The following is a 26,485-nucleotide window of genomic DNA, read 5'->3' as shown; positions in this document are numbered from 1 at the left end:
ATTCATAAATAAGTTGATAATGATACTTATATAATAAAAGCAAAACTCATGAAACGCAAAAGTTCTCAAAGAAACTGAAATATAATAATAATTTAAAAACCAATATAGACTGACAGAGAAGAATTTTAAAGATGTAGCAAACAGTTGAATACCAAATAGACAGCCTTACTTCTAAATTCTATTTTGTTACATTAAATTATATTTGAACAGGAGGTCCCACACTGGAAATGCTGGAAACTGGTGCATTACATTTCTATAAGTGTTTAAAGTTAGTAATGTATTACCATGTTGTACCTACTGCTGCCTTAATATGAAGTCATACTCAATATATTTTGAAGTGAAATAGCTGTAAGTTAATCTATTCTGCCAGGCTACAAAAATGTCACCAAAATTTTGCTGATGCATGCTAATGTGCCAAGATTGAACTGTTTAGAGGGTAAAGAAAACTGGAGCAAAACTGAGCATACCTTTGTTTTTAGCCTAAGTTTTCTGTTATTTTTGAAGTGAGTTTCTTGTAGAAATCATACTCATCTTCATAATCTCTGTCTTTTCAGTTGTGTGTTTAGGCCATTTCTATTTAAGGTAATTACAGGTATATTTGAGTTTAGCTCTAAGCATTTTATTATTTTTGTCTTATGTTTGCGGTCTCTGCTTTTGTTCTCCTGTTTCTCCTTTCTTAGCTTTTTTTGAATTATCTTAACATGTTTTGGCTTTCCACTGTAAATTTCATCTATTTTACTTTTTATTATATCTTTTTTTATATAGTTCTTTTTGAATGGTTCTTGTAGGGTTTTCAGTATACCTACTTAATTTCCACAGTCTACTAGAATTATTATATCACCACATCAGGTAGAGTACAGAAGTCTAATCACTGTCATATAGGTCTCTTTACTGTTCTGTCTTTTCATTGTGATTGTCTTGACCAGTTCGGTTCAGTCGCTCAGTTGTGTCCGACTCTTTGTGAGCCCATGGACCGCAGCATGCCAGGCCTCCCTGTCCATCACCAATTCCCGGAGTCTACCTAATCTCACATCCATTGAGTTGGTGATGCCATCCAACCATCTCATCCTCTGTCGTCCCCTTCTCCTCCTGCATTCAATCTTTCCGAACATCAGGGTCTTCTCAAATGAGTCAGCTCTTCGCATCAGGTGGCCAAAGTATTGGAGTTTCAGCTTCAACCTCAGTCCTTCCAATGAACACTCAGGATTGACCTCTTTTAGTATGGACTGGTTGGATCTCCTTGGAGTCCAAGGGACTCTCAAGAGTCTTCACCAACAACCACAGTTCAAAAGCATCAATTCTTTGGCGCTCATCTTTCTTTATAGTCCAACTCTCACATCTATACATGACTACTGGAAAAACCATAGCCTTGACTAGACGGACCTTTGTTGGCAAAGTAGTGTTTCTGCTTTTGAATATGCTATCTAGGTTGGTCATAACTTTCCTTCCAAAGAGTAAGCGTCTTTTAAATTTCTTGGCTGCAGTCACCATCTGCAGTGATTTTGGAGCCCCCCAAAATAAAGTGAGCCACTGTTTCCACCTTTTCCCCATATATTTGTCATGAAATGATGGGACTGGATGCCATGATATTAGTTTTCTGAACGTTGAGCTTCAAGCCAACTTTTCACTCTCCTCTTTCACTTTCATCATGAGGCTCTTTAGTTCTTATTCACTTTCTGCCACAAGGGTAGTGTCATCTGCATATCTGTTGCTACTGCTGCTGCTAAGTCGCTTCAGTAATGTCCGACTCTGTGCAACGCCATAGACGGCAGCCCACCAGGCTCCCCCGTCCCTGGGATTCTCCAGGCAAGAACACTGGTGTGGGTTGCCATTTCCTTCTCCAATGATGCATGAAAGTGAAAAGTGAAAGTGAAGTTGCTCAGTCGTGTCTGACTCTTAGCGACCCCATGGAGTGCAGCCTACCAGCCTTCTCCATCCATGGGATTCTCCAGGCAAGAGTACTGGAGTGGGTGCCATTGCCTTCTCCTTGCATATCTGAGGTTATTGATATTTCTCCCAGCAATCTCCAGCTTGTGCTTCATCTAGCCCAAGCACATGATGTACTCTGCATATAAGTTAAATAAGCAGGGTGACAGTGTACAGCCTTGACATACTGCTTTTCCTATTTGGAACCAATCTGTTGTTCCATGTCTAGTTCCAACTGTTGCTTCCTGACCTGCATACAGATTTCTCAACAGGCAGGTCAAGTGGTCTGGTATTCCCATCTCTTCAAGAATTTTCCACAGTTTATTGTGATCCATACAGTCAAAGGCTTTGGCATAGTCAATAAAGCAGAAATAGATGTTTTTCTGGAACTCTCTTGCTTTTTTAATGATCTAGCAGATGTTGGCAATTTGATCTCTGGTTCCTCTGCCTTTTCTAAAACCAGCTTGAAAATCTGGAAGTTCATGGTTCACGTATTGTTGAAGCCTGGCTTGAAGAATTTTGAGCATTACTTAACTAGCGTGTGAGATGAGTGCAATTGTGTGGTAGTTTGAGCATTTTTGGGGATTACCTTTCTTTGGGATTGGAGTGAAAACTGACCTTTCCCAGTCCTGTGGTCACTGCTGAGTTTTCCAAATTTGCTGGCATATTGAGTGCAAGACTTTCACAGCATCATCTTTTAAGATTTGAAATAGTTCAACTGGAATTCCATCACCTCCACTAGCTTTGTCTTGTTATATCTGTATACGTTGAAAATCGTTTTAGATAGTGTTAGAATTTTAGCTCTTAGTTTTCAAGCATGGTTTTTTTAAATTAAGAGGAGATTAGTCTATTGTATTTACCTAGATTTCTGTTTTTCTTCATTCATTCCTATTAGTCCAGGTTCCCCTCTGTCATATTTTTTTCTCTGAAGAAGTTTCTTTGGTGATCCTTTCACAGCAGCTCTGCTGACAATACATAACCTTAATTTTCATTTATCTAAGAGTGTCCTTATCCCTGAAGGATATTTTCTCTGGGCATAGAATTCTGGTTGACAGTACTTTTTTACTTTAAGTACTTTAAACATGTTTTTCTATTTCTTGTTGACCCCCATGTTTTATTATGAGAAAGTCACAGTCAATTGAATTAATGTTCCCAGTAAGGAATATGTCATTTTCCTCTGGCTGTTTTTAAAAAACCATTTGTTTATTTATGGCCACGTGGAGGCTTACTTGCCAGCCAGAATCTTTTGCTGCGGCACATGGATTCTGTGGTTGTGGCACGTGGCCTCAGGAGTTGCAGTTGCATGGCCTTGGTTGAGTTGCAAGGGCTCAGTAGTTGTGGTGTGCAGGCTTAGTTGCCCTGTGGCAGGTGGAGTATTAGTTCCCCACCCAGGAATCACATCCAGGTTCTCTGCACTGAAAGATGGATTCTTAACCACTGGATCACCAGGGAAATCAAGTTTTTCTTTGTGTTTAATTTTCAGCAGTTTGGTTTTGATGTGTTTGGAAATGGATTATTTTCTATCCTGTGTGCCTATCCTATTTAATTAAGGTTCTTCAGTCTATTGTTTTATGTCTTATACAAAACTTTTGAGAGGTTATTTTAGCCATTATTTTAGATTTTTTTTTCTGCCTTGCAATATACCTATGAAAAGTGAAAGTTAGTCACACAGTTGCATCTGACTCTGTGATCCCATGGACTGTGGCCTGCCAGGCTCCTCTGTCCATGGACTTCTCCAGGCAGGAGTACTTTCGTGGGCTGCCATTTCTTTCTCTAGGGGACCTTCCTGACCCAGGGATCAAACCTGGGTCTCCTGCATTGCAGGCAGATTCTTTACCAACTAAGCTACTAGGGAAGCTCTATAATAGGTTTTAAATAACAGAATTGATATCATTTCTAACAGTAGAACTACTAAATGTAGTTTTAAGATTTCTTTATAATTCTTTTTTTACTTAAGATATATCTGATTAGGAGTTATGCAATCAAAGCCCCTTGAGTTATTTTCTGTGTGATAATGCCACATACTTGATAAGCAGAGGGTTCTTGGTTTATTTTTAATTTTTAGAGATGGTACTCCTTTCATTTTTAGTATTTTTTTCTCTTGATTTATCTTTTAATTGTCTTGAACAAAGAAGTCACCACTTAGTGTCTGAACAAAATGCTGACTTTATTGCTCTCATTCAGAGGAGAGCTGTGAAACTTAGAGTTCAGGGATTGGTGAAGTGGGACTGTTTAGGAAGTGGTTGAACTTTTGATATGTGGTTATGAAATGTGGTTGTGTTGGTTGACCTTCTGAATTGTGGTTACTAGTTTGAAGCTGTCATTGATAAGACTGGGATGAGTTTAAAGCAGGTTCTGATGATTACTTTTTGCTTTTGTTGTTCAGTTGCTAAGTCGAGTCCAACTCTTTACGACCCCATGGACTGCAGCACTCCAGGCTTCCCTGTCCTTCACTATCTCCTGGAATTTGCTCAAACTCATGTCCATTGGGTCAGTGATGCTAGCCAACCATTTCACCCTCTGATGCCCTCTTTTCCTCCTGCCCTCAATCTTTCCCAGCATCAGGGTCTTTTCACTGAGTTGGCTCTTCACATCAAGTGGCCAGAGTACTTGTTGCTATGGTACTTTCTTGAATTTGGCGTATAGGAATTTTTTTCTCATGTGTAAAACAACAATTTTTATTCCAGAATCTAAACTCTATCACAAAGTACATTCTTAGAAGTCTTAACTTCTATCCGTATCCCCTCCATCATAGTTTCTCCTTCTGGGAAAGGTTGGCAAACAATAACCTGCAGGCCACATTTGGCCACCTATCTCTTTTTGTAAATGAATTTTTGTTGGAAGACATACTCTTTTGTTTATGTATTGTCTTTGTCTTCTTTTTTGCTAAAACGGCCAAGCTGAGTAGCTGTGACAGGTTATATGGCTTGTAAAAACTGAAATATTTATTATTTGTCCCTTTACTGAAAAAATTTACTGATCTCTGCTATCATTTTTATCACATTTTGGCTTTTCCTTCCTTTTAAAAAAAAATGAAAGCAAATATGCTAATATACTTAACATTTACCCTTTTACATAAAAGGTAGTATACTGTAAACACATCACTGCATCTTATTTTTTTTTCACTTAACAATTTATCCTGAAAGTCACTCTGTGTCAATATATCTGTTATTCCTGGACTAGTACTCCATTACCTTAGTGAAACATTTTATATTCAACCAATATGGACTGTTAGTTTTCCCCTGGTTTTTTGTAATTACAAATAATGTTATAGTGAAAAGGCTTATGAAGAATTCATTTCACATATTTTCACCATGGTACCTTGGAAATAGGTTCCCTGAAGTGGAATTGCTGGAGTGCATGCTAAATCGCTTCAGTCGTGTGTGATTCTTTGCTACTCTGTGGACTGTAGCCCACTAGGCTACCCTGTCCATGGGATTCTCCAGGCAAGAATACTGGAGTGGGTTGCCATGCTCTCCTCCAGTGGATCTTCCCGACCCAGGGATCAAACCTGCATCACTTATGTCTCCTGCATTGGTAGGTGGGTTCTTTACCACTAGCACCACCTGGGAAGCCCTGCTAGATTGGAGTTTAAATGTAAATTATCTTATTATGCTGAATATTACCAGATTCTCCTCTAGGGGGCCCATAGTTTTGTTTTTTTTTTTTTTCTTTTTTTTTTACTGTGATAAGGAACACACAACAAAATTTTACCATCCTCATCATTTTTAAGTATACCATTCAGTTGTGTTAAGTGTATTTATTACTGTTTCAAAATAGATTTCTAAAAGTTCTTTATCTTGCAAAGCTAAAATTCTATACCTATTGAACAACAGTGCTCCTTTCCCCCTCTCTTCACTTGCCCATAGTAACCACCATTCTTCTATTTTCATGAGTTTGACTACTCTGGATATCTCATATAAATGGAATTATAAAATTATTTGTCGTTTGGTGACTAGCTTTATCACTCAGCCATGTTGCAGTATGTGATAGGATTTCTTTTTTAAGACTGAATAGTATTACGTTGTATGTATAGTCCACATTTTCTTTATCCATACATCTGTAGATGGATGTGTGGGCTGCTTCCACCTTATGGCTATTGTGAATAATGCTGCTATGGGTACGAGTGCACAAATATATTTGTCTGAGTCCTTGCTTTCAATTCTTGGGGTATATACCCTGAAGTGGAATTGCTAAATCATATGGGAATTGACTGCTTAATTTTTTAACAACTCCCAAACTATTTTTCATAGTGGCTGCATCATTTTATATCCTCACTCACAGTGTACAGGTGTTCTAATTTCTCCACATCCTTGTCACCACTTGATACTTTCTTTTAATGGTAGCCATTCTAGTGGGTATGGGGCAATTTTTCATGTGGTTTTGATTTGTAGTTCTGTACTGACTTGATGGACGTGAGTCTGAATGAACTCCGGGAGTTGGTGATGGACAGGGTGGCCTGGCGTGCTGCGATTCATGGGGTCACGAAGAGTCTGACACGACTGAGCGACTGAACTGAACTGACTGAATGATTAGAGATTTTGAGCATTTTTTTCATGTGCTTTTTAGCTATTTGTATATATTTTTGGAGAAATATTTATTCAGGCCTTTTGCCCATTTTTAAATTGAATTATTGACTTCCATTTTGTTGAATTATTCTTTATATATTCTGGGTACTAGCCACATATCAGATATATAGTTTACAGTTATTTCGCACATTTTCATAGGTTGTCTTTTGGCATATAAAATTTTAAAACTTTTGATGGATTCCAATTTATCTATTTTCTTTGGTTTGTTGTGCTTTAGGTGTCATATTTAAGAAATCATTGCTTAATCCAAGGCCAGTGAAGACTTCTGCCAGTGTTTTCTTCCAAGAGTTTTATATAGTTTTAGCTTCTATATTTAGGTCTTTGATCCATTTTGAGTTAACTTTTATGTATGATGTTAGGTAGGGGTACAAATTCATTCTTCTTGCATGTGAGTATGTACTTGTCTCAGCTCCATTTGTTAAAATGAACTCTAGATCTTTTTAATCTATGTATCTTTTGTTTTTTACTTTTAATATATAATATAGCAGATATACTGAGAAATAGTATAATGGATTTACATGTACCCATCATCCAAAATTTATGAAAATTCTATTATTTTTATGTCATTTGATCTTCTGTCCCCAATACAACTCCTTTTCCCTTTAGAGTGTTTTAAGGCAAATCTAAGAGCTTTTATCACTTTGCTTCCCTGGTGGCTCAGATGGTAAAGAATCTGCATGACATTCAGGAGACTGGGGTTTGATCCCTGGGTTGAGAAGATCCTCTGGAGAAGGGAAATGGGTACCCACTCAAGTATTCTTGAATGGAGAATTCCATGGACACAGAGGAGCCTGTTGGACTACAATCCATGGAGTCACAAAGAGTCGGACACTTTCACTTTCAAGACCTTTTATCACTTTTTGCATTGGTAGTTTATGTATCTCTTACAGAGAAAGACTCTATAAACATAACTACGCTACTGTTATTACACCCTACAAAATTACCAATTGTTGCTCACCCAGTACATGCTTCAGTACAGTTCAGTTATGTCGCTCAGTCGTGTTCGACTCGTTGCAACCCCATGAATCGCAGCACACCAGGCCTCCCTGTCCATCACCAACTCTTGGAGTTCACTCAGACTCATGTCCATCGAGTTGGTGATGCCATCCAGTCATCTCATCCTCTGTAGTCCCCTTCTCCTCCTGCCTCCAATCCCTCCCAGCATCAGGGTCTTTTCCAATGAGTCAGCTCTTCGCATGAGGTGGTCCAATTGCTAGTTGCTGCTTTAGGTTGATATATATATCTTATTTCTTATAGTGTGCAGTGTAAAGCTTTTATTATTTTCCATGCCATTTGTTTTGGGTCATTTTGTCATTTATATGGGCCATTTTGTTCTTTAGGATCTCCGTCATCATGGATTTAGCTCATTATATCTTCATGTTGTCATTTAACATGTACCTCGATCACCCTTGTTTTTGTAAACTTATAATCAAATCTAAAAGCTTGACTAGAGTTAAGGGTTTTTTGTTTGTTTGTTTGTTTCAAGGCAAGAGACTTCATAGGTGGTACTGAGAAAATTTTGTTGCATCAGGAAGCACTTCTTGTTTCATTGTCCTGGCTTTTAGTAATGTTAAGGTTGACCAATGAGTTCAACTTGATCCTTCCATATTAAAGTTCTCCATCCGCTTGTTACATTATGGCTTTAGCAGCCATTGATGGTCATTGTCTAGATTCATTATGTAACCAGGGATTGGAAAATGGTGATTTTCTAAATCTATAAGTTCTCCTGCATTTATTAGCTGTGACCATTCTCTAAGAAAAAGTAACCCTCATCATCTTTTTTGTCTCCCCAAAATATTGTTTATACTAGAAAGGCAGGATAAATGTTTGATTCTTTCTGTTTATTTGCCAATTATTAGAATAACGAGTTGTGCCCACGCAATCTTGACAATTGACCTCTAATCTTTTTTCTTTTTTGAGTGTCATTGTGAACTCATGGGTGTGTGTGTGTGTATATATATATGTATGTATTTATATTTTTGATGTTTTTCAATCATTGTATTCTTGTATATGCTCAAATTGTTTCATCTTTGACAAATGAGGATTCCTTCCCTTGTCTCTGATTTCCTTTTGATTTGTTGATACTAGTGTTGTTAACATTTTTGCTTTCTTACTTGATGAGATGCACCAGGTTGATTGTGCATAATTTCCTGTGCCAGACCTGGAATAAGACATTTCTCCAAGGAGCCCTGATTTCTTTCAGTGGAATATGATGTTTAGAGTTCGCAGTCTGAAGGCAGGGGTTCTTATTGCTACTGGGTTGTCATTGATTTTAGGTCTTCTCAGATCAATCCTCATGTCAAATCTTCTACCGTAATCTGTCTGATACTTGTTATGTAGTTGATTCCTAGCGGCATTTCTTAGGACCAATATTATTTGGGTTCTGTGTGTTCGTAACTACTTCCCTTAGCCTTGAAGGTTACTTTGGCAGGGTAGACCATGCTTGGCTCACATTTCCTTGGATACTTAAATATATTATAAGCTGTTTGTGCTGATGTCTGTTCTCAGACTGATTTTTCCCTGTTATGTGTAATTTGGACTTTCTGCACCTGTGTCCAGTGAATTTTTTTTCCCATTTAAAATTCAGTAGTTTTACTAGACTGTATTTTGGCATTGGGTTTAATAAACAGCCATTTTCTGTGGCTCATGTTTATTTCCTATGGCTCATGTTTATTTCCTATGCATTTTAAGTGCATTATGTAACATTAAAATTTTATTAGCTCTGGTGATGTTAAGCTCTATCTTGCAGCTTATTAAACTGTAAGCTGTTGTAAATTAGGTATTTTTTTTTCTTAGTAAAAGGTTGGACTAAGGGTAGTAGTCTAAGTCAACTGCCATTGGCACCATGCTTGCCCTATAGTCTAGCAATCTCAGTTATTGTAAGCTATATTTGTGTAGTAATATTCAGTTCATTCAGTTCAGTCGCTCAGTCATGTCTGACTCTTTGCAACCCCATGGACTGCAGCATGCCAGGCTTCCCTGTCCATTACCAACTCCTAGGGCTTACTCAAACTCATGTCCATCAAATCAGTGATGTCATCCAACCATCTCATCCTCTGTCGTCCCCTTCTTCTCCCACCCTCAGTCTTTCCCAGCATCAGGGTCTTTTCAAATGAGTCAGTTCTTCGTGTCAGGTGGCCGAAGTATTGGAGTTTTAGTGTCAGCATCAGTCCTTCCAGTGAATATTCAGGACTGATTTCCTTTAGGATGGACTGGTTGGATCTCCTTGCAGTCCAAGGGACTCTCAAGAGTCTTCTCCAACACCACAGTTCAAAAGCAACAATTCTTCAGCACTCAGCTTTCTTTATGGTCCATCTCTCATATCCATACATGACTACTGGAAAAACCATAGCTTTGACTAGATGGACCTTCATCAGCAAAGTAATGTCTCTGCTTTTTAATATGCTATCTAGGTTTATCATAGCTTCTCTTCCAAGGAGCAAGCGTCTTTTAATTTCATGGCAGCAGTCACCATCTGCAGTGATTTTGGAGCCCAAGAAAATAAAGTCTTTTACTTTTTCCATTGTTTCCCCATTTATTTGCCATGAAGTGATGGGACCAGATGGCATGATGTTAGTTTTTTGAATGTTGAGTTTTAAGCCAGCTTTTTCACTCTCCTCTTTCACTTTCCTCAAGAGGATCTTTAGTTCCTCTTCACTTTCTGCCATTAGGGTGATGTCATCTGTGTATCTGAGGTTACTGATATTTCTCCCTGCAGTCTTGATTCTAGGTTGTGCTTAATGCAGTTGTAATATTAGGTTGCTGCAAAGTATTGTTGTTGTTCAGTTGCTCAGTCATGTCTGACTTTTTGCTATCCCATGGATTGCAGCACGCCAGGCTTCCCTGTCCTTCATTGTCTCTTGGAGTTTGCTCAAATTCATGTCCATTGAGTGATGATGCCATCAAACTACCTTATCCTCTGTCACCCCATTCTCCTCCTGTGCTCAACCTTTCCCAGCATCAGGGTCTTTTCCAGTGAGTCAGCTCTTCACATCAGGTGGCCAGAGTATTGGAGCTTCAGCTTCAGCATCAGTCCTTCCAATGAATATTCAGGATGGATTTCCTTTAGGATTGACTGATTGGAACTCCTTGCTGTCTAAGGACCTCTCAACAGTATTAGCATGGTGCAAAAGTAATTGCAGTTTTGCATTGTTGATCTTTGTTGTTTGATTTTGAGATGCCTTCTTAAATGTAATTATGCTATACTTCACTTTAATGTGCATTTATTGCATTATGTTTTTTGCTAATAATTTATTCAGTTCAGTTCAGATCACTCAGTCCTGTCCAACTCTTTGCAATGCCATGAGCTGCAGCACGCCAGGCCTCCCTGTCCAACACCAAATCCCGGAGCCCACCCAAACTCATGTCCGTTGAGTCGGTGATGCCATCCAACCATCTCATCCTTTGTCTTCCCCTTCTCCTCCTGCCCTCAATCTTTCCCAGCATTAGTGTCTTTTCAAATGAATCAGCTCTTCTCATCAGGTGGCCAAAGTATTGGAGTTTCACCTTCAACATCAGACCTTCCAATGAACACCCAGGATTGATCTCCTTTAGGAAGGACTGGTTGGATCTCCTTGCAGTCCAAGGGACTCTCAAGAGTCTTCACCAACACCACAGTTCAAAAGCATCGATTCTTCAGCACTCAGCTTTCTTTATAGTCCAACTCTCACATCCTTACATGACCACTGGAAAAACCATAGCCTTGACTAGACGGACCTTTGTTGGCAAAGTAATGTCTCTGCTTTTGAATATGCTGTCTAGGTTGGTCATAACTTTCCTTTCAAGGAGTAAGCGTCTTTTAATTTCATGGCTGCAGTCACCATCTGTAGTGATTTTGGAGCCCCCCAAAATAAAGTCTGACGCTGTTTCCACTGTTTCCCCATCTATTTGCCATGAAGTGATGGGACTGGATGCCATGATCTTAGTTTTCTGAATATTGAGCTTTAAGCCAACTTTTTCACTCACCTGTTTCACTTTCATCAAGAGGCTTTTTAGTTCCTCTTCACTTTCTGCCATAAGGGTGGTGTCATCTGCATATCTGAGGTTATTGATATTTCTCCCGGCAATCTTGATGCCAGCTTGTGCTTCATCAAGCCCAGCGTTTCGCATGATGTACTCTGCATGTAAGTTAAATAAGCAAGGTGACAATATACAGCCTTGACGTACTCCTTTTCCTATTTGGAACCAGTCTGTTGTTCCATGTCCAGTTCTAACTCTTGCTTCCTGACCTGCATACAGATTTCTCAAGAGGCAGGTCAAGTGGTCTAGTATTCCCATCTCTTTCAGGATTTTCCACAGTTTATTTTGATCCACACAGTCAAAGGCTTTGGCATAGTCAATAAAGCAGAAGTAGATGTTTTTCTGGAACTCTCTTGCCTTTTCGATGATCCAGTGGATGTTGGCAATTTGATCTCTGGTTCCTCTGCCTTTTCTAAAACCAGCTTGAACATCTGGAATTTCACAGTTCACGTATTGCTGAAGCTTGGCTTGGAGAATTTTGAGCATTACTTTACTAGCGTGTGAGATGAGTGCGATTGTGCAGTAATTTGAACATTCTTTGGCATTGCCTTTCTTTGAGATTGGAATGAAAACTGACCTTTTCTGGTCCTGTGGCCACTGCTGAGTTTTCCAAATTTGCTGGTATATTGAGTGCAACACTTTCACAGCATCATCTTTTAGGATTTGAAATAGCTCCACTGGAATTCCATCACCTCCACTAGCTTTGTTCGTAGTGATGCTTGCTAAGGCCCACTTGACTTCACATTCCAGGATGTCTGGCTCTTGATGAGTGAGCACACCATGGTGATTATCTGGGTCTTGAAGATCTTTTTTGTACAGTTCTTGTGTATATTCTTGCCACCTCTTCTTAATATCTTCTGCTTCTGTTAGGGCCATACCATTTCTGTCCTTTATTGTGCCCATCTTTGCATGAAATGTTCCCTTCGTATCTCTGATTTCCTTAAAGAGATCTCTAGTCTTTCCCATTCTGTTGTTTTCCTCTATTTCTTTGCATTGATGGCTGTGAAAGGCTTTCTTATCTCTCCTTGCTATTCTTTGGAACTCTTCATTCATATGCTTATATCTTTCCTTTTCTCCTTTGCTTTTTGCTTCTCTTCTATTCACAGCAATTTGTAAGGCCTCCTCAGACAGGCATTTTGATTTTTTGCATTTCTATTTCCTGATGATGGTCTTGATCCCTGTCTCCTGCACAGTGTCACGAACCTCTGTCCATAGTTCATCAGGCACTCTGTCTATCAGATCTAGTCCCTTAAATCTATTTCTCACTTCCACTGTATAATCATAAGGGATTTGATTTAGGTCATACCTGAATGGTTTAGTGGTTTTTACCCACTTTCTTCAACTTAAGAGACTTAAATGATTTATTATTTGGTGTTTATTTTATATTTATTTTAGACTATAGAAATGATGTTAGACAAAATGTGAATTTGAGCTTTTTAAATTTGTGTTCAAAATGAGTCATAGAGCAGTGTAGACAGCTCACAACATCAGCAACGCATTTGACCCAGCAACTGCTAATGAATGTACAGTGGTGGTTCAAGAAATTTTGCAAAGGAGATGAGAGCCTTGAAGATGAGGAGCATAGTGGCTGGCCATCGGAAGTTGACGCCAATAAATTGAGAGCCATCATCAAAACTGATCCTCTTAAAATTATGCAAGAAGTTGCTGAAGAACTCAACATTGACCATTCTATGGTCATTTGACATTTGAAGCAAATTGGAATGGTGAAAAAGCTCAATGAATGGGTGTCTCACGTTCATGAGCTGACTGCAAATCAGAAAAATTGTCGTTTTGCAGTGTCCATGTTCTTTTATTCTACATGAACTATTTTCCGATTGGATTGTGATGTGTGATGAATAGTGGATTTTATACTACAACCAGGGATGACCAGATTGGTGGTTGGTCCAAGAAACTCCAAAGCACTTTCCAAAGCCAAACTTGCACCAAAGAAAGGTCATGGTCATTGTTTGGTATCTGCTGCTTGTTTCTTATCCACTACAGCTTTCTGAATTCTGGCGAAACCATTACATCTGAGAAGTATGTTCAACAAACTGATGAGATGCATCAAAAACTGCAACACCTACAGCCAGTATTGGTCAACAGAATGGGCCCAGTTCTTCTCCACGACAATGCCTGACTGCACGTTGCACAATTAACGCTTCAAAAGGTGAACAAATTGGGCTACGAAGGTTTGCCTTATCCACCATCTTCACCTGACCTCTCACCAGTGGCAACCGACTTCAACTTCTTCAAACTTCTTGACAACTTTTTACAGGGAAAATGCTTCCACAGCCAGCAGGAGGCAGAAAATGCTTTCCAAGAGTTTGTCTATTCCTGAAGCACAGATTTTTACACTACAGGAATAAACCAACTTATTTTTCATTGACAAAAATGTGTTGATTGTAATGGATCCTATTTTGATTAAGAAAAATGTGTTTGAACCTAGATATAATGATTTAAAATTCATGATATGAAACTAGAATTACTTTTGTACCAACAAAGAGTCCGACATGACTGAGCGACTTCACTTTCAATATAATGCCTCTTTAATGTTTGGTTATCTCACTGGGCTCTGTAATGGAAAGGTAAGTACTTTTTTATATGCACTAAACAGATTTTAGAACCAAGATTTGGGATTTCCCCCTTTCCAGCCAAGCAACCTAATTAGTGTATAGGATTAGTAGTACTTCTGGGTGCTGGAATGTTTGTGTTAATTAGTTAGTCCTGATATGCTGCTCCTGTTTCTTTTGTTTCAGGTTAAATGGAAACCACCCTTGGGAGCCAGATGCCTGTGTAGCCATTCTACCACATCAGTGAATTGCAATGAGTGGAGGAGGAGAGCAGCCGGATATCCTCAGTGTTGGAATCCTGGTCAAAGAAAGATGGAAAGTAGTAAGTAGACATCAGGAAGAGAGAGGGGTGGGGTAGGGGGAAGGAGGAGGTTTTGATATCTTGATAAAAGTAGCATTTCATTAGGAAATAATACATTTATTGCTTATATGCCTAAGCAGTTACTTTTGTTTCTTTTCCTATGATTAGGTTTTGTTTATACCCTAATTCTTGTTCTTGCACCTTATAGTAGTAAATTTTCCTAACCTCTAATAGTTACTATTGAGTAAGGTAAATGAAAGTATACTTAGGGAAAGAACAATTGAAAAAAACTACAGTGTAATGCCCTTTTTATTTTTTAACATTTTATTAAGGAAAATTTTAAGTATATGTTAAAATAGCATGACTGTTATAAAGAACCTTCAGGTACCCATGCCCCAGCTTAAACAGTTATAGATTGATAGTCTTGCTTCATCTCTTTAACCTCTTTCCTAAAATATTTTTAAATTGTTCTTTCTTATTTTTTAAATTATGAAAATATGATAACACATTTACAGGAGACGTGGAAAATACAGGACAAAGTTACATATAGTCCCATTATATATTACAGTCATTTGTTTTAAGTAGATAAATGAAGATTTTTAGTTGGAGTTTCAATATCAAACTCTTAGAAATTAATAGGATGATTGTACAGAGAAGTAGAATATAGTATACCTTAAAAGCACTATAAACCAGTTCGACACAATAAAGATTTATACAGTTTTCACACAACAGTAGGATACAGATTCTGTTGAAGTTCCCATTGACTATAAACTAAGAAACACTGGAACATACCCAGAGACATAAGATCAGGTGCAGAAATTTCATGGTCTTAAAGGTGTAGAAATCATACAGAATCTGTTCTCTTACTTCTGTGGATTTAGGTTAGCGATCACTATCAAAAGATAGTTGAAAATAACCCACGTATTTTCAAGTACTGCGTGCATTTACCAAGAGAGCTCTTTAACTTAGCCTTTGAAAGCCTCAATAAAGTTAGAAGACTGAAAAACATAGAAGGTGATTGCAGAGAAAAAGCATTTAAATGAGAAATTAATATCAAAGATACTTCTAAAAATCCCATGTATTTGGAAATTAAATATCCACTTTTAAATGAGGGGTATATCTAAGAACCCGTAACATGGGAAATTACATATTTGTAATAGAATAAAAATGAGAAAACAATTTAGCAGAATCTGTTGCATGCAGCTGAAGCTGCTAAATGCAATTAAATATAATGTGGAGTCTTAAATAAGGTATGAAAACAAATAATGGACACTAGCATAAAATTTTGTGAAGATTTGAACAAAATCTGTACTTTAGTTAATACTGTATCACTTGTTAACTTCCTGTTTTTTTTTAACAACATAATATTTCTTAATATTCTCAGAATTAGATTAGAAGTTTCAAGCCTCATTCACATTTTTTTTAATCACTAAGATAATAAACTTTATAGACTTCTGGCAGTAATACTAGATGCCAAAATATATTGAACTATATCAAAATTTTGAGTGAATATAAATTAGAAATCTAGTATTCTATCATACTGAGTCAGACAAGTGGAATCAAAATATCATGAATTTTTTAGCTAGGCAAAAATTCATAAGTCTTCTAAAATATGTGTATTATACATATTCTATATAGATATATATGTGTATACAAAAGCTTTTCTACTATACTTTGCTTGAGAAAGAACATCAAAAAAAATAGAGAGTGATGGAGAAATGGGAAAACATACCAAATGAAATGGGAGCACTGAATATGAAATAGAAAAAGTGAAACAAACTAGATAAAAATAAAAGATCATCATAGAGTCCAGTCTGTTTGTTTTTTTTTAATATTTTTAATGACTGGGACAGATGTAAAACCACAGCTTCTGGAAGAACCATTTGTTCTTGCCAGTGTTGTATCTCTCCTCAAACTTGACCTTTGCCTCTCATGGAGCCCTGCGTTTGAGAGCGGATCTCTGAAGACGTCCTTGTTGACAACAGTTTTGTCCAAGGGGATATTCGGAGAGTACCTTGTGGGCATGAGGTGACTATAATTATAAACTTTGACAAAAGACTTGATCTTTGACCTCTTGGTGATTTTCTTCTTGCCCATGGAAGCTGTCACTTTTGCAGGGATGGTGATCAATTCCAGCCACCAGAGCATGGCTGTAGGGTCATTCTGAGGTGCCATCATCAATATTCTTCACGATGACTGCTTTGCGTCCAGAGTAGCAACAGGCCAGGACCAGCACCACCTTCCCGGGTTTCATGAACTTGCCCATTTAGGCAGCTACCACTTGGGACTACAGCAGAAAGCAAGAAAGGGCACTTCTGCTAACCTTTCACTGCGGGAAGCATGAATTCACTTCCCAGTTGTTTTTAAACATTAAAAACAGATCTCTCCCAAAATATTTTGAAGGAAATCTTTTACCTTACTTTTCTCTATGTACATCAGTATATAATCTAAAAGATAGACTTCTTTTTAAAATGTAATCATAATATCACATTCAGGAAAGCAATGTCATTAATATCATTAGATATCCTTCCAGCTTTCACATTTTCCTAATTGTTTTGTAAAGTTTTTTTAACAGCTGAATCAAATCCAAGTGAAGTCTGGATATTTCAGTTGTTTGACATCACTTAAGTTTCCTTTAATTTGTAAGTTCCTTTTCATCTTTCTTTTTTTCTTGCAGTTTATTTTTTGAAGAAACTAGGTTATTTGCCTGTAGAATTTTCTATAGTTTGGGTTTTTTTCTATTGTTTCCACATGGTGTTAACATGATTTTCTGTCTTGTGTATTTTATGTAAACTGTTGGTTATGTAGAGAGGCTTGATTAGATCTGACTTCAGGTTTGTTTATTGAAGTAGGGGCTTTTTTTTCCCCCCCATAAAGGGTACTGTTAACTTTGGATGGGAGGCATATAATGTCTTATTGCCCATCATTTTGTTAACACTATTGATCATCATTGTCTAGGTCTGTTAATTCAAAGGGATGGCAGATTGGTGATATTCTGTCATTCCTTCATTTATTAGTTGAAGTACATCTATGAAGAGAAATTTTGCATTGTTAACTATTTGATTACCCTGAGATACAGTTTGACTAGGAATACAGGATAAATGCTTGATTCTTTTTTTAATTTACCAGCTTTCAAAGTAATAAATTGGTTCCCTAGCATCTTCTGATGCTAATGAGAATCAAACCCCATACCCACCAGAGATGCTTAGAGGGCACAAACATACCTTGTGTGCACCAGGACCCAGAGACCCCATAGAGACTGAGGCAGAACTGTGTTAGGGTGTCTCCTGAGGAGGTACGGATCAGCAGTGGACTGCTGTGGGGGCAGAGGCTCTGGGTGCAGTAGACCTGGGTATGGCATAAGCCGTCTTGGAGGAGATCGCCATTAACCCACCATAGAGCCGCCAGAACTTACGCAGGACCAGGGAAACAAACTCTGCGAGGGCACAAACAACCATGTGCGCACAAGGGCCCAGGAAAAAGGAGCAGCGACCCCACAAGAGACTAACCCAGACTTGTCTGTGAGTGTCTAGAAGTCTCTAGCGGAGGTGTGGGTTGACAGTGGCCAGCTGCAGGGTTAGGGGCACTGAGTGTAGCAGTGCTTGCATTGGACCTTTTGAAGGAGGTCATCATTGTCTTCATTAGCTCCACCGTAGTTTGGCCTCAGGTCAAATAACAGGGAGGGAACACAGCCCACCCTTCAACAGAAAATTGGATTAAAGATTTACTGAGCACAGCCCCGCCCATCAGAACAAGACCCTGTTTCCGCCTCAGTCTCTCCCATCAGGAAGCTTCCATAAGCCTCTTATCCTTCTCCATTAGAGGGAAGACAGACTGAAAACCACAGTCACAGAAAACTAACCAATCTGATCACATGGACCACAGCCTTGTCTAATTCAGTGAAACTATGAGCCATGCTGTGTAGGGCCACGCATATGGACGGGTCATGGTGGAGAGTTCTGACAAAATATGGTCCACTGGAGAAGGGAATGGCAAACCACTTCAATATTCTTGCCTTGAGAACCCCAAGAACAGTATGAAAAGGCAAAAAGATGGACACTGAAAGATGAACTCCCTAGGTCGGTAGGTGCCCAATATGCTACTGGAGATCAGTGGAGAAATAAGTCCAGAAAGAATGAAGAGACAGAGCCAAAGCAAAAACAACACTCAGTTGTGGTTGTTGCTGGTGATGAAAGTAAAGTCCGATGCTGTAAAAAGTAATATTGTATAGGAACCTGGAATGTTAGGTCCATGAATCAAGGCAAATTGGAAGTGGTCAAACAGGAGATGGCAAGAGTGAACATTGACATTTTAGGAATCAGTGAACTAAAATGGACTGGAATGGGTGAATTTAACTCAGATGACCATTATATCTACTACTGAAGGAAGAATGGAGTAGCCATCATAGTTAGCAAAAGAGTCCAATCTTTTGGATGCAGTCTCAAAAATGACAGAATGATCTCTGTTCATTTCCAAGGAAAACCATTCAGTGTCACAGTAATCCAAGTCTATGCCCTGACCAGTAATGCCGAAGAAGCTGAAGTTGAACAGTTCTGTGAAGATCTACAAGACCTCCTAGAACTAACACCCGAAAAAGATGTCCTTTTCATTATAGGGGACTGGAATACAACAGTAGGAAGTCAAGAAATACCTGGAGTAATGGGCAAATTTGGCCTTGGAGTACAGAATGAAGCAGGGCAAAAGCTAACAGAGTTTTGCTAAGAGAATGCACTGGTCATAGCAAACACCCTCTTCCAACAACACAAGAGAAGACTCTACACATGGACATCACCAGATGGTCAGCATTGAAAACAGATTGATTATATTCTTTGCAGCCAAAGAGAGAGAAGCTCTATACAGTCAGCAAAAACAAGACTGGGAGCTGACTGTGGCTCAGATCACGAACTCCTTATTGCCAAATTCAGACTTAAATTGAAGAAAATAAGGAAAACCTCTAAACCATTTAGGTATGACCTAAATCAAATCCCTTACTACACTTGAAGTGACAAGTTGATTCAAGGAATTAGATCTGATAGAGTGCCTGAAAAACTATGGATGGAGGTTGGTGACATGGTACAGGAGGCACTGATCAAGACCATCCCCAAGGAAAAGAAATGCAAAAAGGCAAAATGGTTGTCTGACGATGCCTTGCAAACAGCTATGAAAAGAAGAAAAGCGAAAGGCATGGGAGAAAAGGAAAGATAAACCCATTTGAATCCAGAGTTCCAAAGAATAGCAAGGAGAGATAAGAAAGCCTTCCTCAGTGATCAATGCAAAGAAATAGAGGAAAACAATAGAATGGGAAAGACTAGAGATGTCTTCAAGAAAATTAGAGATACCAAGGGAATATTTCATGCAAAGATGGGCTCAATAAAGGCCAGAAATAGTATAGACCTAACAGAAGCAGAAGATATTAAGAAGAGGTGGCAAGAATATACACAAGAACTATACAAAAAAGATCTTCATGACCCATATAATCACGATGGTGTGATCACCAGCCTACAGCCAGACATCCTGGAATGGGAAGTCAAGTGGGCCTTAGGAACCATCACTACAAACAAAGCTAGTGGAGGTGATGGAATTCCAGTGGAGCTATTTCAAATCCTAAAAGATGATGCTTTGAAAGTGCTGCATTCAATATGCCAGCAAATTTGGAAAACTCAGCAGTGGCCACAGGACTGGAAAAGGTCAGCTTTCATTCCAATCCCAAAGAAAGGCAATGCCAAAGAACGCTCAAACTACTTCAAAATTGCACTCAACTCACACGCTAGCAAAGTAATGCTTTAAATTCTCCAAGCCAGGCTGCAGCAATATGTGAACCATGAACTTCAGATGTTCAAGCTGGATTTAGAAATGGCAGAGGAACCAGAGATCAAATTGCCAACATCCATCGGATCATCAAAAAAACTAGAGAGTTTCAGAAAAACATCTACTGCTTTATTGACTATGCCAAAGCCTTTGACTCTGTGGATCACAACAAACTGTGGAAAATTCTGAAAGAGATGGGGATACCAGGCCACCTGAACCTACCTCTTGAGAAACCTATATGCAGGTCAGGAAGCAAGAGTTAGAACTGGACATGGAACAACAGACTGGTTCCAAATCGGGAAAGGAATATGTCAAGGCAGTATATTGTCACCCTGCTTATTTAACTTATATGCATAGTACATCATGAGAAACGCTGGGCTGAAAGAAGCCAAGCTTGAATCATGATTGCTGGGAGAAATATCAATAACCTCAGAAATGCAGGTGACACTACCCTTATGGCAGATGGCGAAGAGACTCTTGATGAAAGTGAAAGAGGAAAGTGAAAAAGTTGGCTTAAAACTCAACATTCAGAAAACTAAGATCATGGCATCTGGTCCCATCACTTCATGGCAAATAGATGGGGAAACCATGGAAAAAGTGAAAGACTACTCTTCTGGGCTCCAAAATCACTGCAGATGGTGACTTCAGACATGAAATTAAAAGACGTTTGCTCCTTGGAAGAAAAGCTATGACAAACCTAGACAATGACTTTGCTGACAAAGGTCCGTCTAGTCAAAGCTATAGTTTTTCCAGTAGTTGTATGGATGTGACAGTTGGACTATAAAGAAAGCTGAGCGCTGAAGAATTGATGCTTTTGAACTGTGGTGTTGGAGAAGACTCTTGAGAGTCCCTTGGACTGCAAGGAGATCCAACCAGCCCATCCTAAAGGAAATCAGTCCTGAATATTCATTGGAAGGACTGATGCTGAAGCCGAAACTCCAATACTTTGGCCACCTGATGAGAAGAACTGACTCATTTGTAAGACGCTGATTATGGGAAGGATTGAGGGCTGGAGGAGAAGGGGACGACAGAGGATGAGATGGTTGGATGGCATCACCGACTCAATGGACATGAGTTTGAGTAAACTCCGGGAGTTTGTGATGGACAGGGAGGCCTGGTGTGTTGTAGTCCATGGGTTTGCAAAGAGTTGGACACAAATGAGTAACTGAACTGAGCATCTTCTCAAAGTGACTAATGAAATTTTAAAAATTATAATTAAGAATTTATGGATTTAAGCATATTTCATGTGTTTCAGTCTGTTGTAGTTATCATTGTTATTGATGTTTAAATTGTCTCATTTGACTAAAGGGATTTCCTTCAAGTTGTCTCCTGAGTCTTTTTAACATGATCCTTATAGTCTTTTGATGGCTTCCTTGCCCTGGACTTGGAATCTGCTCTTTTTCTTCCAGTAAAGAAGCATTTTTCTTTTAGATATATTTAAATATGTTTTATTGCTGCCTGGTCTTTTGTTAACCAAAGTTTTGTTCCACTGGCAAGTTTAGCCAAGCTATTCAATTGTTTCCTTAGTCTGTCAACAGATTGCAAAAAGCAGATTATTCTTCTAGAAATACAAATTTTGTTTTTATGGTACAGTGTTTTACTTATTAGGCAAAGCAGTAGACTTTGAAAATTTTCTTGAGTAAACATAGGAAAGAACCTTATCATCATGGCTGGTGCAGGGAGATTTCAGCAGTTGATAATCTTTATATAAGTCAGGCACGTGTGTTGCTTTGGTGAGAGCTCTGTGTTAAGTGCTGTGGTAAAGGTTGGCAGTTCTCCATTAGACATATCTGCTAAGTCACTTCAGTCGTGTCCAACTCTGTGCAACCCCATAGACGGCAGCCCACCAGGCTCCCCATCCCTGGGATTCTCCAGGCAAGAACACGGGAGTGGGTTGCCATTTCCTTCTCCAATGCATGAAAGTGAAAGTGAAGTCGCTCAGTCTTGCCTGACTTAGCAACCCCATGGACTGCAGCCTACCAGGCTCCTCAGTCCATGGGATTTTCCAGGCAAGAGTACTGGAGTGGGGTCCATATCAAAAGATGACAAATGCAACTGTGCCTGGCATAGTTGCTCTGTCTTGATAATGAGAGCCAATATACATGTGGAGCATGTCTGCCAAATTTGAGTGGCATAGTGGCCTCTTAGTAAAAAAAAAATTTACAGGCTCATTGTTAAGGATGGTCCTTTGGTTATCTGTTATTCATTGACTTGGCCAAAAGATTTGTTTGGGTTTTTCTGTTACATCTTATGGAAAAACCCAAATAAAGTTTTTGACCAACCCAGTAACAAGCTACATCAAAATCTAGAGGCTTAAAACAATCATTTATTTTGATCACAGTCTTATGGATTAGGAGTTAAAAAGAGTTCTGCCTATATGGTTTTTATTTCTTACCCATTTGGCAACTAGCAAGCTTGAGCATTGGAGGGGCCACCTCCAAATGACTTCTTTGGTGCCTTGGGGTCCTTAGTTCCCTTAACCCCAAGCTGCTGGCCCATTTTCAAGGACCTGTCTTCAGGGCTATGTTCTATGTAGCTATTCAGTGCCTCCAAGAGGAGGGTAAATGGTGCTGAGAGAACTGGGCTCTAGTGGCCTGTCCCTCCAACCTCCCCACAGACACATCTCAGTCTGGTTCCAGAGGAGATTTCAGTTGGTAAAAAAGATGCTAGGGATTTAAAACATCTTCAAATGATTGCCTTAGAATTAGAACAGATCTGGTGGTTGAGAGTTATATGTGGGAAGTGAAGCTTCAGATACTGTGTCTTTTATGATGTTTCTGATGCTGGCTGTAGACCTAATTTTAAAATTGTTTGTGGTGTTGAAATAAATTCAGTACTTCTTGTGGACAAATCTGTGGGAAAAAATTTTGACATTATTTCTAAGGATTCATTCTTGGCATATACTCAGTTAACAATATTGAGATCTTTTAGCATAAAATAGGGATAGTCAGTTATATATTATTTTGTAAATATAAGAGATGAATCAACTTCTAATTAGAATCTATTAATTGTGTATGTGTTCTTATTTTATTTCCCATGCAGTTGAGGAAGATTGGGGGTGGGGGCTTTGGAGAAATTTACGATGCCTTGGACATGCTCACCAGGGAAAATGTTGCACTGAAGGTGGAATCAGCTCAACAACCAAAGCAAGTTCTGAAAATGGAGGTTGCTGTATTGAAAAAACTGCAAGGTAAGCTGCTTTGTATGATATACCAAACAATTTATTATTGTCTTTGAACCTCAAGTTACATCCTATATCAGTTGAATATTCTGGTGTCAACTAAGTGTAACCATGCTGAACATTTTTATCTTGGACATTTTATTGCTAGCTAGTAATTGTAGAGATACTGATTGCTTAGAATATTTAGATTTTGGGAATTTCTTTTCATGGTGAGTAAGGATAAGAGGGAGTGAATTACCTGAAACATTCTGCATTAGTAAGTGTTTGCATAATGTTTGTTATGGTAAAATTTACCTTTTAAAAAAATAACCAAATATAAACACCTCTGAGTTGTTTCTTCTTGTGTTTTTGGATGTTAAACACGATTTAATCACATTAAGAAAGCTGCCTTCAAATCACACTGAAGGGTGGATAAAAAATAATAATATTTGTTACATGTTGATTTCATTAGCTTCAATTTCATCAAATAACTCCTTTCTGGCCCTGGCCATCATTTTTGAGGTCCGTGTTACTACTTGAGTCCCTATTATTTTACTACAAGGATAAGTAACTTTTTTTCTGACATCATTCTACTGATGTAAAACCCTTAATACATGGCCAGTTTGACTCATCTTTGTATTTTCAGTTTATGACATAATCTGATATTACTGATATTTAAATATTTTTTCTTGATCAAAATTAAAGAGGTGTGATTAGCACACTGAATTATCTTATTAAACTCTAGAGGGTTGATATTGCTATGGGACATTCATTAGTGTCTAAAGGAATTTAGTGTTAACATACAGAGCAAAGGAAGTTGCTGTAATTGGTAGAAATAACAAGGACAAAATGCTATGTAGCTAAAGACCCCCAGATTCACATATATATTCACGTATATTCTCTAGGGTGAATGTGCTATCTTTGTGAATCACTGATGCTTGGAATTTTAGTAAAGTAGTTTCTGTTAAGTTAATGAAATGTGTATTATGCATTCTGGCAGCATCTGTTGTTTTAATCACTGCCCTTTGCCTTAAGCTTTCTCATTGCCCCAAGTTTCTCTACTAATTGACTCATTTTTTTAGAGTATGATGCTATTACAGTTATAGATCTGTTTAATAGTTGTTTTTAGGCCAAACTTAGCTTTCCCAAAACATGGGAAATCAGGAAGACAGTGGATAGATCAGCACCCATTGTAACTACTCGAAAAAATAGATGATTAGAGAAGGAAGAATAGAGAAAAGGATGGTGCTCTCTTTTCCTCACCTTTTCTGCTCTTCCATGTTTATTTTGAGCTGTTTGCATCTCAGTGATACGAACAAACAGGTGCAGCTAGAGCTATCTCATGCTGGCTTGCACAGATCTCAAGGGATCTGTTTTACTCTCAGCCAAGTCCATATTATGTTAATATCAGAAAGTATGTTAGTATCAGCGTGGCTTGGACAGTGCTGCTTCACCTGTCTTTCTCCTACTTGATCCTAAGGAAATGCTTCCAGATGAGGCAGGATACAGCTTTACAGCCCTTTCAGTAAGTTCTCCTGCCTATTTTGGCCATGGTTTACTCAGGATTCTATGCGATAAAGTTTAAAGAACAGTTCAGTACCTTTTAATGGGTGAATTGGAGATCCTTGGATGCTGAGTCTCTCCTTTCCTTCTTATTTCATCTTTCATACTATTACCTAAAATGCTTTTTTTACCTGTTTTTAGTTCCTCAGAACTTTTCACTTTCCAAAATAAATGGGTTTTTTTAATCTTTTGGTCTGTATTTCAATGGGCAGCCCTTGACTTTCTTTTCTTGGCTTTCTAACCGTGCCTTCTGGATACTTAAGTCTCATAACTTCTTTTTGTTGAAGGTGCTTTGGAATCTAGACCCTTTGAGAACCTTTTAATGGAGCTGAACTTCTTGTTCCTGCCTGTCTGTTGTCATAATGATTTTCTTACTCAGTGACCCCAATAAAAAGGCTATATGCATAACGAAAAGGTATATAACCAGAGGTTAGCCCTTTATAGGACTGGTTGGTTTAAAATTGTTGTTCAGTTTTTGATAACTGGTATAGGATTTATTTCTTTTTAACATAAAATGATACTTTATGATGAATTTAGCCTGAACCCTAAGTTTTGTTCATTTTAATAAATCAGTCCCCCTTTTCAAAATTCTCATTATTTCTTTTCCTGAATTCCTTCCATCTCCTTTTTCTCTGTCTTTTCCTGTACTTCACAATTCTGGATTTCCTCAGCTCATGCATAATTCTCATTACTAGAATATTCCTTTCTCATTGGCCCTAAAGTGTGAAGGCCTTAGCATTTTGCTGGAAATAATAAAAATATGCCAGACATTGCTTTGTAAGAACTTTCTTGATGATTAATGGTTTTGTGAGTGCATTAATTTATATTTATTGGAACATAGAAAGTCTTAGTCACTTATTCCCTACCAAAAAAAAAAAAAAAGAATGATATGAGAATATATTAGAGGTAGTTTATGTTAAACATTAGGAAAATTTGGGAGAATCTACATTATTGAAAAAGTGAAATAATAACACTGTGGAAACTCTGCAGGTGACCAGTTTTAAGAATGGATTGGAGAGAAAGCCCATGTTCCAGTTTTTTTTTTTTTAATTTGTAGACTTTACTTTTTTAGAACTGGTTCAGGTTTACAGGAAAAACTGAGTGGAAGTTCAGAGTCCCCATCTACAGTTTCCTCTGTTATTAACATCTTGCATTAGTGTAATATATTTGTTACTGTTGGTGAAACAGTACTGATACATTATTGTTAACTAAAGTCCATAATTTACATTAGGGAATTCCTTTGTTAATGACATAAACACTGTAGTCTTAAACAGCTAAGAAAATTATTTCTCAATACCATATAAAATCTAGCAGCCAGTATTTAATTTCTCCTACTGTCTTAAAAATACTCTTTTTACATTGAGTTATGCAAATAAAGATTCACGTGCACGGTAAGCACTTTGCATTTAGTTGACATCTCTCTTAAGTATCTCTTAATATACATGAGTTCCCCCTCCTCTTTTTTTTTTTTTTTTTTTTTAATTTTGGCGTTGCTGTTTGTTGAGAATGAAGTTCTTAGTTTGCTAGAGCAGTCCACATCTGGATTTGG

General features: G+C 38.2%; 1 protein-coding gene and 1 pseudogene across 8 annotated transcripts in view; one reads left to right on the top strand and one right to left on the bottom strand.

Moving 5' to 3' along the window:
- Positions 1–26,485, top strand: part of TTBK2 (tau tubulin kinase 2) — a 132,270-nt gene that overhangs the window by 21,127 nt on the left and 84,658 nt on the right. For 6 of the 8 annotated variants that reach the window (XM_055537516.1, XM_055537511.1, XM_055537515.1 and 3 more), the window contains 2 exons: positions 14,291–14,426; positions 23,256–23,403. In XM_055537516.1, the coding sequence (XP_055393491.1) occupies positions 14,358–14,426; positions 23,256–23,403 (217 nt within the window). In that variant the 5' untranslated portion in view covers positions 14,291–14,357. Of the gene's footprint in view, positions 1–14,290; positions 14,427–23,255; positions 23,404–26,485 lie in introns of those variants that run through there. The other 2 variants (XM_055537517.1, XM_055537518.1) reach the window with 2 other exon arrangements.
- Positions 16,243–16,671, bottom strand: LOC129620714 (60S ribosomal protein L27-like; annotated as a pseudogene).

The sequence above is a fragment of the Bubalus kerabau genome, chromosome 10 (genome assembly GCF_029407905.1).
Source record: "Bubalus kerabau isolate K-KA32 ecotype Philippines breed swamp buffalo chromosome 10, PCC_UOA_SB_1v2, whole genome shotgun sequence".
Lineage (NCBI taxonomy): Eukaryota > Metazoa > Chordata > Mammalia > Artiodactyla > Bovidae > Bubalus > Bubalus kerabau.
Note: the sequence above shows the minus strand (reverse complement) of the source record. Positions and strands in the feature narration are given on the sequence as shown.